The 14,173-nt window shown below is 42.9% G+C and overlaps 1 protein-coding gene across 1 annotated transcript in view; it reads right to left on the bottom strand.

Annotated features, from left to right (window-relative positions):
* The window catches only part of LOC131104488 (delta-type opioid receptor), a 31,247-nt gene extending 17,696 nt beyond the window's left edge, over positions 1 to 13,551 (bottom strand). Inside the window, exons 1-2 of the mRNA XM_058051719.2 lie at positions 13,327 to 13,551; positions 10,050 to 10,308 (exon numbers count right to left, since the gene is read on the bottom strand). Coding sequence (XP_057907702.1) covers positions 10,050 to 10,258 — 209 coding nt within the window. The 5' untranslated portion in view covers positions 10,259 to 10,308; positions 13,327 to 13,551. The remainder of the gene's footprint in view (positions 1 to 10,049; positions 10,309 to 13,326) is intronic.
* Positions 13,552 to 14,173: the final 622 nt, after the last annotated feature.

The raw sequence follows: 14,173 nt of genomic DNA, 5'->3' as shown, positions 1-14,173 counted from the left end.
GACTCTAAATTGTCCCAAATGTGTATGAAAACACGTGTAGTCCGTTAAATGCTTACTAAAACTTGTATGTTAGCTTCAATTTGAAAGACTTATGCTAGCTTCGTTGAAGACTCTAAACTGAACGAAATGTGTATAAAAACATGTTAGGTTTGTTGAACGCAGCGTTTTTCAGTGTTCACAAAAACTCATGCTAGCATAGTTGAAAACTCTCTGGAAGGCTATGCTAGCATGTCAGGAAAGCTCGAGAAGCTAAATTCCTAGTTAGCTTTGATGAAGTCTCTAAACTGTATTTAGTCTTGTAAGTTAGCTTAAAAGCATGTTATGTTAAAAAATGTATGTTCGATTGAGTGGAGCCTAAATTAAGCTTCATTGAAGACTCTAAATGTATATATTTGTATATATTAGTATATTACCACGTCAGGTAAGCTAAAAAAGCTAAATTCAGAGTTAGCTTTGATGAAGACTCTAAACTGTCCTCAATATTTAGTCTTTTAAGTTAGCTTAAAAGCATGTATGCTATGTTAAAAATGTATGTTCAATTAAGTGGAGCCTAAATGAAATTAAATAAAACACTTATGCTAGCTTCATTGAAGACTCTAAATTGTCCCAAATGTGTATGAAAACGCGTGTAGTCCGTTCAATGCTTACTAAAACTTGTATGTTAGCTTCAATTTGAAAGACTTATGCTAGCTTCGTTGAAGACTCTAAACTGAACGAAATGTGTATAAAAACATGTTAGGTTTGTTGAACGCAGCGTTTTTCAGTGTTCACAAAAACTCATGCTAGCATAGTTGAAAACTCTCTGGAAGGCTATGCTAGCATGTCAGGAAAGCTCGAGAAGCTAAATTCCGAGTTAGCTTTGATGAAGTCTCTAAACTGTATTTAGTCTTGTAAGTTAGCTTAAAAGCATGTTATGTTAAAAAATGTATGTTCGATTGAGTGGAGCCTAAATTAAGCTTCATTGAAGACTCTAAATGTATATATTTGTATATATTAGTATATTACCACGTCAGGTAAGCTAAAAAAGCTAAATTCAGAGTTAGCTTTGATGAAGACTCTAAACTGTCCTCAATATTTAGTCTTTTAAGTTAGCTTAAAAGCATGTATGCTATGTTAAAAATGTATGTTCAATTAAGTGGAGCCTAAATGAAATTAAATAAAACACTTATGCTAGCTACATTGAAGACTCTAAATTGTCCCAAATGTGTATGAAAACGCGTGTAGTCCGTTAAATGCTTACTAAAACTTGTATGTTAGCGTCAATTTACCTTCAACATATACACAAAACGCGTATATTAGCATGTCAGGTAAGCTAAAAAAGCTAAATTCTGAGTTAGCTTTGATGAAGACTCTAAACTGTCCTCAATAGTTAGTCTTGTAAGTTAGCTTAAAAACATTGTTAAAAATGTATGTTCAATTGAGTGGAGCCTAAATGAAATTAAATAAAACACTTATGCTAGCTTCATTGAAGACTCTAAATTGTCCAAAATGTGTATGAAAACACGTGTAGTCTGTTCAATGCTTACTAAAACTTGTATGTTAGCTTCAATTTAAAATATACACAAATGCATATATTAGTATATTACCACGTCAGGTAAGCTAAAAGAGCTAAATTCAGAGTTAGCTTTGATGAAGACTCTAAACTGTCCTCAATATTCAGTCTTTCTCTATTTGAAGACTCGGAAAAGACATATGTTAGCATATCAGGTAAGCCAAAAACTTCTATCTTAGCTTGGTTGGAGAGACTCTAAACAACAACATTTACAAAATGGTGTGAATTAGCTTAAAATCATTGTAGCTTTAATTCCCCTTTTTCTTGCCACTTTTGTAGCAACAAACGACTCTCTCCAGTACAATGATGTTCAACTGATGTTCACGAGGGTATCGTATCACAGTGTGTTCCGAACACAGAAGAGGTAGTAAGTATTACACTCAGTATCCAGTATTACACCCCCCCCCCCCCCCCCCCACATGATGACACTGCTAGTGTTTTCTCTAAACGCAATCCCATCTCTCTTGAGGCTGGACAAGATGGACGTCAAGTGCTGCGCCTTTGAAAGGACGATTGGATTCCATTCGGAAAGATCAACAAAGATGAAAAGGCAGACGGGAGGAAGTCATCCTCCAATCATGTCTGCCAAGTGTCCTTGAAGTACGGGAGGCCATTTCGGGCAAAACACATCCAAAAACTGCACACACTTACAACGTAATCACACACACACAATAATATTTGGCACATATGTCCCAAAACAAAGCAAAACATCCAAAATATGTACACATTGTTCATTTGTTCATTTTGGTCAATTGGTCGTTAGCCTGTGATCCCCCCCTAGACCCGGTCAGCCGTGTTGAGTCAGTTCGTTCAGTCATGTTCACGTTCATTCCGACTCAACAGCGCAACAACACGTGATGACTAGTGGTGTGTCATTCATGAACGAACGGGTGAAAAGAACTCGTTCAGTCATGTTCACGTTTGTTCCGACTCAGCAGCGCAACAACACGTGATTACTAGTGGTGTGTCATTCATGAACGAACGGGTCAAAATAACTCGTTCAGTCATGTTCACGTTCGTTACGACTCAACAGCGCAACAACACGTGATGACTAGTGGTGTGTCATTCATGAACGAACGGGTCAAAAGAGCTCGTTCAGTCATGTTCACGTTCGTTCCGACTCAAAAGCGCAACAACACGTGATGACTAGTGGTGTGTCATTCATGAACGAACGGGTCAAAAGAACTCGTTCAGTCATGTTCACGTTCGTTCCGACTCAACAGCGCAACAACACGTGATGACTAGTGGTGTGTCATTCATGAACGAACGGGTCAAAAGAGCTCGTTCAGTCATGTTCACGTTCGTTCCGACTCAACAGCGCAACAACACGTAATGACTAGTGGTGTGTCATTCATGAACGAACGGGTCAAAAGAACTCGTTCAGTCATGTTCACGTTCGTTCCGACTCAACAGCGCAACAACACGTGATGACTAGTGGTGTGTCATTCATGAACGAACGGGTCAAAAGAGCTCGTTCAGTCATGTTCACGTTCGTTCCGACTCAGCAGCGCAACAACACGTGATTACTAGTGGTGTGTCATTCATGAACGAACGGGTCAAAAGAACTCGTTCAGTCATGTTCACGTTCGTTCCGACTCAACAGCGCAACAACACGTAATGACTAGTGGTGTGTCATTCATGAACGAACGGGTCAAAAGAACTCGTTCAGTCATGTTCACGTTCGTTCCGACTCAACAGCGCAACAACACGTGATGACTAGTGGTGTGTCATTCATGAACGAATGGGTCAAAAGAACTCGTTCAGTCATGTTCACGTTCGTTCCGACTCAACAGCGCAACAACACGTGATGACTAGTGGTGTGTCATTCATGAACGAACGGGTCAAAAGAGCTCGTTCAGTCATGTTCACGTTCGTTCCGACTCAAAAGCGCAACAACACGTGATGACTAGTGGTGTGTCATTCATGAACAAACGGGTCAAAAGAACTCGTTCAGTCATGTTCACGTTCGTTCCGACTCAACAGCGCAACAACACGTAATGACTAGTGGTGTGTCATTCATGAACGAACGGGTCAAAAGAACTCGTTCAGTCATGTTCACGTTCGTTCCGACTCAACAGCGCAACAACACGTGATGACTAGTGGTGTGTCATTCATGAACGAACGGGTCAAAAGAGCTCGTTCAGTCATGTTCACGTTCGTTCCGACTCAACAGCGCAACAACACGTGATGACTAGTGGTGTGTCATTCATGAACGAACGGGTCAAAAGAGCTCGTTCAGTCATGTTCACGTTCGTTCCGACTCAACAGTGCAACAACACGTGATGGCTAGTGGTGTGTCATTCATGAACGAACAGGTCAAAATAACTCGTTCAGTCATGTTCACGTTCGTTCCGACTCAACAGCGCAACAACACGTGATGACTAGTGGTGTGTCATTCATGAACGAACGGGTCAAAAGAGCTCGTTCAGTCATGTTCACGTTCGTTCCGACTCAACAGCGCAACAACACGTGATGGCTAGTGGTGTGTCATTCATGAACGAACAGGTCAAAATAACTCGTTCAGTCATGTTCACGTTCGTTCCGACTCAACAGCGCAACAACACGTGATGACTAGTGGTGTGTCATTCATGAACGAACGGGTCAAAAGAACTCGTTCAGTCATGTTCACGTTCGTTCCGACTCAACAGCGCAACAACACGTGATGACTAGTGGTGTGTCATTCATGAACGAACGGGTCAAAAGAACTCGTTCAGTCATGTTCACGTTCGTTCCGACTCAACAGCGCAACAACACGTGATGACTAGTGGTGTGTCATTCATGAACGAACGGGTCAAAAGAACTCGTTCAGTCATGTTCACGTTCGTTCCGACTCAACAGCGCAACAACACGTGATGACTAGTGGTGTGTCATTCATGAACGAACGGGTCAAAAGAACTCGTTCAGTCATGTTCACGTTTGTTCCGACTCAAAAGCGCAACAACACGTGATGACTAGTGGTGTGTCATTCATGAACAAACGGGTCAAAAGAACTCGTTCAGTCATGTTCACGTTCGTTCCGACTCAACAGCGCAACAACGCGTGATGACTAGTGGTGTGTCATTCATGAACGAACGGGTCAAAAGAACTCGTTCAGTCATGTTCACGTTCGTTCCGACTCAACAGCGCAACAACGTGTGATGACTAGTGGTGTGTGATTCATGAACGAACGGGTCAAAGAACTCGTTCAGTCATGTTCACGTTCGTTCCGACTCAACAGCGCAACAACATGTGATGACTAGTGGTGTGTCATTCATGAACGAACGGGTCAAAAGAACTCGTTCAGTCATGTTCACGTTCGTTCCGACTCAACAGCGCAACAACACGTGATGACTAGTGGTGTGTCATTCATGAACGAACGGGTCAAAAGAACTCGTTCAGTCATGTTCACGTTCGTTCCGACTCAACAGCGCAACAACACGTGATGACTAGTGGTGTGTCATTCATGAACGAACGGGTCAAAAGAACTCGTTCAGTCATGTTCACGTTCGTTCCGACTCAACAGCGCAACAACACGTGATGACTAGTGGTGTGTCATTCATGAACGAACGGGTCAAAAGAACTCGTTCAGTCATGTTCACGTTCGCTACGACTCAACAGCGCAACACGTGATGACTAGTGGTGTGTCATTCATGAACGAACGGGTCAAAAGAACTCGTTCAGTCATGTTCACGTTCGTTCCGACTCAACAGCGCAACAACACGTGATGACTAGTGGTGTGTCATTCATGAACGAACGTTTGGTAGAAATACCAAACCAGACACGTAAACCTTTTCCAACAGACGCAGTTTGACCCCAGAACAGATCAAATCACTCCCATGATTTCCCGTGGGTGTGTCGTTCCGAGCGCCTGCTTTGCTGCATCAGGTGTTCTTCCACCGCCGTGCTGATTGTTCGGCTAATAAGTTTCCTCCCGCAGGTCAACGTCGGCTTTGTGCTTCGGTTTTCATTAGCGACACTGGCGGCTACGCTAGCACGAGGAGGATGAAAGAGTAAGCATGGATAATGAGGAAGCAGGAGAAGAAAGACTCCAAAGATGGAAGCCGTTTACGTCGGGCTAATAAAGCAACAAGAAAGGTTGAATGGCGACAACAAAGACAAACAATCTTTCCTCTCTTCTCTTTCATCGTCTTCCTCTTCTGGAGGTCATCAATCTCGCCAGCAATCAACACGCTGCACGGCCCCGCCGCTCCTAACCGCCTACTGTTAAAAATGCAAATCAAAGATCCTGTCTTTCCTGTGAGCGCTGGGCTGTTTTTAATGACCTGGTCAAAGATTCTCTATTCCATAAGAGCTCTCTGCTGTTTTAAGGAACTATTGCAAACATGCTAATCAAAGATCCCCCGTACGACAGGAGCACTCTGCTGTTTCTCAGAATGGTTGTTTAAAGCGCCAGTCAAAGATCCTCTATATGATAGAAAACTAGTCAAAGATCCTCTACATCAGAGGACGATGCTCGATGCTTGAAACGGGAGTCAAATATCCTCTAAATGACATACACATTCTGCTCTTTTAAATGGTAGGACATAGTCCAAAAACACTACTCAAAGATCCTCTATATGCCAGGAATACTCCGCTGATCTAAAAGCAAGTCAAAGATCCTTTATATGACGGGACTATTTTCCGTATGACAGGAGGACTCTGCTGTTTTAAATGCTCGAACGTATTGCGACAATGCTAGTCAAAGAGCCGATCTGCTGTTTGAAAATGCCAGTCAAAGATCCTCTATATGTCAGTATTATAATATTTCATAATTAGTTGGTGGCTTCTATTGCCAAAGATCCTCCATTTCAACGCTGCTTAAGATGAGCACACAAGAAAACATCAGATTTGATCATCTGGTGTGAACGCTCATCGCCATGGCGACCAGATCACCTTGAAGGACTGGAGAGGATGGAAGGTCGGGTGCGTTGAGTGAGTCCTGAATATGGCGGGTGAGTGCAAAGTGAAAGAAAGAAATGTTTTGTGATGACGTGATGAGTGTGGGCATTCCAAGCCTCCTTCTGTGAATCACACTTTCACTTTCTCCCACTTGTGCCGCTGCCCTCGGACACGGCCGAGTCATGCGTGGGGTCCCGTTCAAGGAGTTACAACCAAATAGCTAACAGCATCAAGTCCCATGTTATTGTATCATTAAACCAAATGCTCCTCTCTGATTAAAGGCTGGCTTGGAGTCCTTCCACTGCTGACCTTTGGCCCCCACACGTATTACCGTCCTTGTTGTCACTTAAATGTTATCCTAGCAGCCGGTGGCACAGCCAGGCTATTTTCATGGGGCTGGCCAAGGTGAGACCGTTACTTGAGATCATCTAGACGGCCTGTTAACATCGACTCATTGATTCATTGAGTCATGTTATCATGGAATCAATGATTCATGAAGTCATTGATTCATTGAGTCGTGGTGTCATGTTATCATGGAATCGTTGGTTCATGGACTCATGCTATCATAGAGTCATTATCATGGAGTTATTGGTTCATGGAGTCATTGGTTCATGCAGTCATTAATTCATGGAGTCATGTTATCATGGAGTCATTGGTTCATGGAGTCATTGGTTCATAGAGTCATTGATTCATTGTGTTATCATGGAGTCATTGATTCATGGAGTCATTGGTTCATGGAGTCATTGGTTCATGGTGTCATTGATTCATGGAGTCATTGGTTCATAGAGTCATTGATTCATGAAGTCATTGGTTCATAGAGTCATTGATTCAATGTGTTATCATGGAGTCATTGATTCATGGAGTCGTGTTATCATGGAGTCATTGGTTCATGGAGTCATTGGTTAATGGAGTCATTGATTCATGGAGTGATTGGTTCATGGAGTCGTGTTATCATGGAGTCATTGATTCATTGAGTCATGTTATCATGGAGTCATTGGTTCATGGAGTCGTGTTATCATGGAGTCATTGATTCATTGAGTCATGTTATCATGGAATCATTGATTCATAGAGTCATTGATTCATTGTGTTATCATGGAGTTGTGTTCTCGTGGAGTCGTGTTCTCATGGAGTCATTGGTTCATGGAGTCATTGGTTCATGGAGTCATTGATTCATGGAGTCATTGGTTCATAAAGTCATTGATTCATTGTGCTATCATGGAGTCATTGGTTCATGGAGTGGTGTTATAAGGGAGTCATTGATTCATTGAGTCGTGTTATAATGGAGTCATTGATTCATTGAGTCGTGTTATCATGGAGTCATTGTTTCATTGTGCTATCATGGAGTCATTGATTCATTGAGTCGTGTTATCATGGAGTCATTGGTTCATTGAGTCGTGTTATCATGGAGTCATTGATTCATGTAGTCGTGTTATCATGGAGTCATTGATTCATGGAGTCATCGATTCATGGAGTCATTGGTTCATGGAGTGGTGTTATAATGGAGTCATTGATTCATTGAGTCGTGTTATCATGGAGTCATTGATTCATTGAGTCGTGTTATAATGGAGTCATTGATTCATTGAGTCATGTTATCATGGAGTCATTGATTCATTGAGTCGTGTTATCATGGAGTCATTGATTCATTGAGTCGTGTTATCATGGAGTCATTGATTCATTGAGTCGTGTTATCATGGAGTCATTGATTCATTGAGTCGTGTTATCATGGAGTCATTGATTCATTGAGTCGTGTTATCATGGAGTCATTGATTCATTGAGTCGTGTTATCATGGAGTCATTGATTCATTGAGTCGTGTTATCATGGAGTCATTGATTCATTGAGTCGTGTTATCATGGAGTCATTGATTCATTGAGTCGTGTTATCATGGAGTCATTGATTCATTGAGTCGTGTTATCATGGAGTCATTGATTCATTGAGTCGTGTTATCATGGAGTCATTGATTCATGATTGGTAATCTTAGAACGCCTCTCATTTCCTTTAAATGCGCGGGGCCCACTGGACTGCTCATCAGGGGCCACGTGCACCACATCACAGGAAACATGTCATCTATTCCGGTGTCAAGAGTCGTAGTACAAAATAGTCGACAATGACATTAAACACAGCAGCAGGCTAATCCAGGCATAATGCTTGCTAGCCACATGCGTTCCACATGCAACCTTTGGTGGTATATTCTCTCCCAGCATCGCCTCCTCATCCTCCCTTAGACAGTGGAGTAGTCATGCTGGTACACTCCCATGCTTTTGTGATGGCCACAGTTTGACCCTGAAACAGATGAATTCTATTTCCATGCATTTCTATGGGAACGTTCCATTGTGTTGTTATGGTTCATCTATTTGCAGGAGGAACGGCCATGTCGGAGAACTCTGCTGAGCGGGAGGACTCAAGCGTTCCCCATTTGTCACGTTTTTGTCACAAAAGCCGGAATGAAAGCAGGCATCCCTACACATGCACACGCGCTACACGTGCACGCTCTCCCCGTGGGCCCGACGTGACTTCGCTGACATGAACGTGCTTCAACAAGACGTGCACGCTCAGGCAAACCAATTCTTTCCACACTGTGAAAAATAACAACGATATGAATCTAATAATTTTCTGTAGCGCTCGTCGTTGTTGTTGTTAAAGGAAGTGAACCACCGCTAGTACAAAGCAATACTACGTGTCTAAGCAGTCTTTTACATCACATTTTAGCATTTTTAAGTGTCATTCAAGTGCAAAATGAAGTTAAGCACCGTTAATAATAATGTAAATAGAAATAGTCTGTTACAGGGTCAAACTGCGACCGCCATAAAAGCTTTCATGAAGCACCTTGGCAATGTTTTAAGGCATATTTTAACCGTTTTAAGTGTCATACAAGTGCAAAATGAAGTTAAGCACCGTTAATAATAATGTAAATAGAAATAGTCTGTTACAGGGTCAAACTGCGACCGTCATAAAAGCTTTCATGAAGCACTTTGGCAATGTTTTAAGGCATATTTTAACCTTTTTAAGTGTCATACAAGTGCAAAATGACCTTAAGCATCGTTAATAATAATGTAAATAGAAATAGTCTGTTCCAGGGTCAAACTGCGACCGTGATAAAAGCCTTCATTAAGCACCTTGGCAATGTTTTAAGGCATAATTGAACCTTTTTAAGCGTCATACAAGTGCAAAATGAAGTTAAGCACCGTTAATAATAATGTAAATAGAAATAGTCTGTAACAGGGTCAAACTGCGACTGTCATAAAAGCCTTCATTAAGCACCTTGGCAATGTTTTAAGGCATATTTGAACCTTTTTAAGTGTCATACAAGTGCAAAATGAAGTTAAGTACTGTTAATAATAATGTAAATAGAAATAGTCTGTTACAGGGTCAAACTGTGACCGTCATAAAAGCTGTCATGAAGCACCTTGGCAATGTTTTAAGGCATATTTTAACCGTTTTAAGTGTCATACAAGTGCAAAATGAAGTTAAGCACCGTTAATAATAATGTAAATAGAAATAGTCTGTTCCAGGGTCAAGCTGTGGCCATTATAAAAGCCTTTTTAAGTGGTTTATCAATGTCACATTTGCTCATTCTTAACTGGCATACAAGTGTAAAAAGAACGCGTGGAATCTTCTCACCTGATGATGACGTACATAACCAGGAAGTTGCCCACCAGGCCGACCACGCACACGATCATGTAGACCAACACGATGGTCACCTTCACGCTGGTGGGCAGCAGGGCGTCCGTCTCGTTGTAGACGCCGCTGAAGTTGCTGTGGAAGAGCGAGTCGTTGTAGAGCTGCAGGTGGCTCAGCTCGGCCAGCAGGAGCTCGTCGGGGAAGTCCATCCTGGGGGGCAGGGGGGGGCGGGGTGAGGACACGCCCACTTCGAATCAAACTGTAGCGGGAAAGACACAAAGGCCACACTGAAAAAGGTGACTTAAAATATTGCCTGTACACTTGTTAAAGCTCTTATGATGGCCACAGTTTGACCCTGGAACAGACATTTTCTATTTACATCACATTATAAACAGTGCTGAACTTCTTATTATGCTTGTATGACACTTAAGAATGCTAAAATGTGACTTAAAATATTGCCTGTACACTTGCTAAAGTTCTTCTGACGGCCACAGTTTGACCCTGGAACAGACTATTTGTACTTACATTATTATTAACAGTGCCTAACTTCTTTTTACGCTTGTATGACACTTAAGGATGCTGAAATGTGACTTAAAATATTGGCTGTACACTTGCTAAAGCTCTTATGACGGCCACAGTTTGACCCTGGAACAGACATTTTCTATTTACATCACATTATAAACAGTGCTTGAATTGTTTTTAGCCTTTTATGAGGGTCGGTAATGTTAAACTGTGACTTGAATCATTACTTGTACACTTAACGAAGGCGGCCGTGGAGCGTCCATGAATGATGTGGCGTCCGTGACGGGGCCGCCGTCTGTCTGATGAACGCAGCACATGCTCCGTCAATAAAGCTGTCTGACTGTGTTTTGTTTTCCAGCTCCGGCGTGTGCGTGTGCGTGTGACGAATATGCAGTCGTCCGGCTCGGCGTGTCCATGTAAGGCTTCCTTCGCAACGACTCTTCCAGCGTCACGTTCACCGCCGCTTGTGTCGCATGGTGGCGACACAAACCACCAGAAGTCACGTGACCAAGGCTTCAGGAAGTCCACGCGCAGATTGTTTAGTCGATGGGGGGCCGTCCAAATACTTTCAACTTTCTCCTTGTAAAATATCTCCTCTTAAAGCTTGATGAAACCTACCATAGAACACATACAACCTGTTGGAACCTACTATAAAGAACTTCAGTCTACAGGAACCTAATATAAAGCCTGTTGGAACCTACCATAAAGACCTTCAGCCTGTTGGAACCTACCATAAAGACCTTCAACCTGTTGGAACCTACCATAAAGACCTTCAACCTGCTGGAACCTACCATAAAGACCTTCAGCCTGTTGGAACCTACCATAAATACCTTCAACCTGCTGGAACCTACCATAAAGACCTTCAGCCTGTTGGAACCTACCATAAAGACCTTCAACCTGCTGGAACCTACCATAAAGACCTTCAACCTGCTGGAACCTACCATAAAGACCTTCAACCTGCTGGAACCTACCATAAAGACCTTCAGCCTGTTGGAACCTACCATAAAGACCTTCAACCTGTTAGAACCTACCATAAAGACCTTCAGCCTGTTAGAACCTACCATAAAGACCTTCAACCTGCTGGAACCTACCATAAAGACCTTCAGCCTGTTGGAACCTACCATAAAGACCTTCAACCTGCTGGAACCTACCATAAAGACCTTCAGCCTGTTGGAACCTACCATAAAGACCTTCAACCTGCCGGAACCTACCATAAAGACCTTCGGCCGGCTGGAACCTACCATAAAGACCTTCGGCCTGCTGGAACCTACCATAAAGTCCTTCAACCTACTGGAACCTACCATAAAGACCTTTAACTTGCTGGAACCTACAATAAAGACCTTCGGTCTGTTGGAACCTACCATAAAGACCTTCAGCTTGTTGGAACCTACCATAAACACCTTTGGCCTACTGGAACCTAACATAAAGCCTGTTGGAACCTACCACAAGGACCTTCAGCCTGCTGGAACCTACCACAAAGACCTTCAACCTACTGGGACCTACCACAAAGACCTTCAACCTGCTGGAACCTACCACAAAGACCTTCAGCCTGCTGGAACCTACCACAAGGACCTTCAACCTGCTGGAACCTACCACAAAGACCTTCAACCTGCTGGAACCTACCACAAAGACCTTCAACCTGCTGGAACCTACCGTAAAGACCTTCAACCTGCTGGAACCTACCATAAAGACCTTCAGCCTGCTGCAAGATACCATAAAGACTTTTAGCCTGTTGGAACCTACCATAAACACCCTCAGCCTGCTGGAAGCTACTTTAAAAATCTTCAGCCTGCTGGAGCCTACCATGAAGACCTTTAACCTGCTGGAACCTACCATAAAGATCTTCAGCCTGCTGCAACCTACCATAAAGACCTTCAGCCTGTTGGAACCTACCATAAATACCTACAGCCTGTTGAGACCTACCATAAACACCTTCGGCCTGCTGGAACCTACCACAAAGACCTTCAGCCTGCTGGAACCTACAATAAAGACCTTCAGCCTGCTGGAACCTACCATAAAGACCATCTACGTATCTGCTGGAACCTACCATAAAGACCTTCAACTTGCTGGAACCTACAATGAAGACCTATCAGCTGGAACCTACCATAAAAAACCTATCAGCTGGAACCTACCATAAAAAACCTATCAGCTGGAACCTACCACAAAGACCTTCTATCAGCTGGAACCTACAATGAAGACCTTCTATCTGCTGGAACCTACCACAAAGACCTTCTATCAGCTGGAACCTACCACAAAGACCTTCTATCAGCTGGAACCTACAATGAAGACCTTCTATCAGCTGGAACCTACCACAAAGACCTCTATCTGCTGGAACCTACCACACAGACCTTCTATCAGCTGGAACCTACCACAAAGACCTCTATCTGCTGGAACCCACCACAAGGAGGAAGCAATCACACGTGAGAAGTGTTAGCCATTCAGATGTGGATGAACACATGACAGTCAAGACAACCCACATTGCGTCACAGTCACTCGAGTGGAAGCTCAGACATACAAACAGGTATTTTACACTTGAACGCACCCCCTTTTTTTCTGGCGCGCACGTCAACGCACCACGCCACCAAATAACTGCAGCCGCATTTTTCCACGCACGGTGACGCTTTCACACTGCAGACGTTTTTTTTTTCTTCACGCTTTGCTGCAGCGTCGCTCGACTCTAGTCGAGCCTAGTCTAGTCTAGCCTAGTCTAGTCCTAGTGCGGGTCTCTAGTCTACTGTCTGGGTCCCGGTCCTACCTTCCGTCAGCCGCCTGCAGAGCACCGCAACGCCGCCAAATAGTTGACCGACTGGACTGCAGCGTCCTGCCGCCTTCACTGCCGAGCTTCCATCGGAACCAGCGGGGTTTCTGGGAGGAGGAGTCCGAACAGCAGTCGCTGTGGTCCGGGATGAAGAGGAGGCTGTTGGGGGGGTGAAGACTGTGAAGAACTGTGGAGCAGTGCGCATCAGCTGGGAGGCAAACATGGACGGCGGGGGAGGGGGGGGAGGAGAGGTGGGTGAAGCTACACCCCCCCCCCCCTCCCCGACCTCTGGCGGATCGATACTCGCTCAACATCTCCATCTCTTCACTCGCAAGCAATGTCTATATGATGTTTATGTAATATGTCATATATGTAATATATGACATATATGTAATATATGTCATATATGTAATATATGCCATGTACACAACCATCATCCTTATATTCTTACAGTTATAAAGTCATGAAATCAATAGAACATTTGTCAAAACAACGTTAAGATAATGTGCAATAAATAATGACCAAAAATTAATTATTAAAAATGAAAAGTTAAAGTAAACAAAAATATATATTTTACCAGAATAATAAAATGTAAAGTCACAATGACAACAATATTTCATAAGACAAACAGATGAATAAAAGCTCATATTTTTTGACAATAAAGTCCGAATGAAATAATTAAATGTGACATGGAATAAAGTTGTGATATTATGTGGGCAATTTTTTTTTCAATAAAAAAAATATCACAATAATAATAATAATAATAATGACAATAATAATAATAAAGTTGTATGCAAGGAAAATTAGTCCATTATTAAACTGTCAAGACGTGGAAATAAATCAG

This window comes from Doryrhamphus excisus, linkage group LG15, assembly GCF_037039965.1.
Source record: "Doryrhamphus excisus strain RoL-2023G ecotype Guam linkage group LG15, RoL_Dexc_Guam_v1.1, whole genome shotgun sequence".
Lineage (NCBI taxonomy): Eukaryota > Metazoa > Chordata > Actinopteri > Syngnathiformes > Syngnathidae > Doryrhamphus > Doryrhamphus excisus.
Note: the sequence above shows the minus strand (reverse complement) of the source record. Positions and strands in the feature narration are given on the sequence as shown.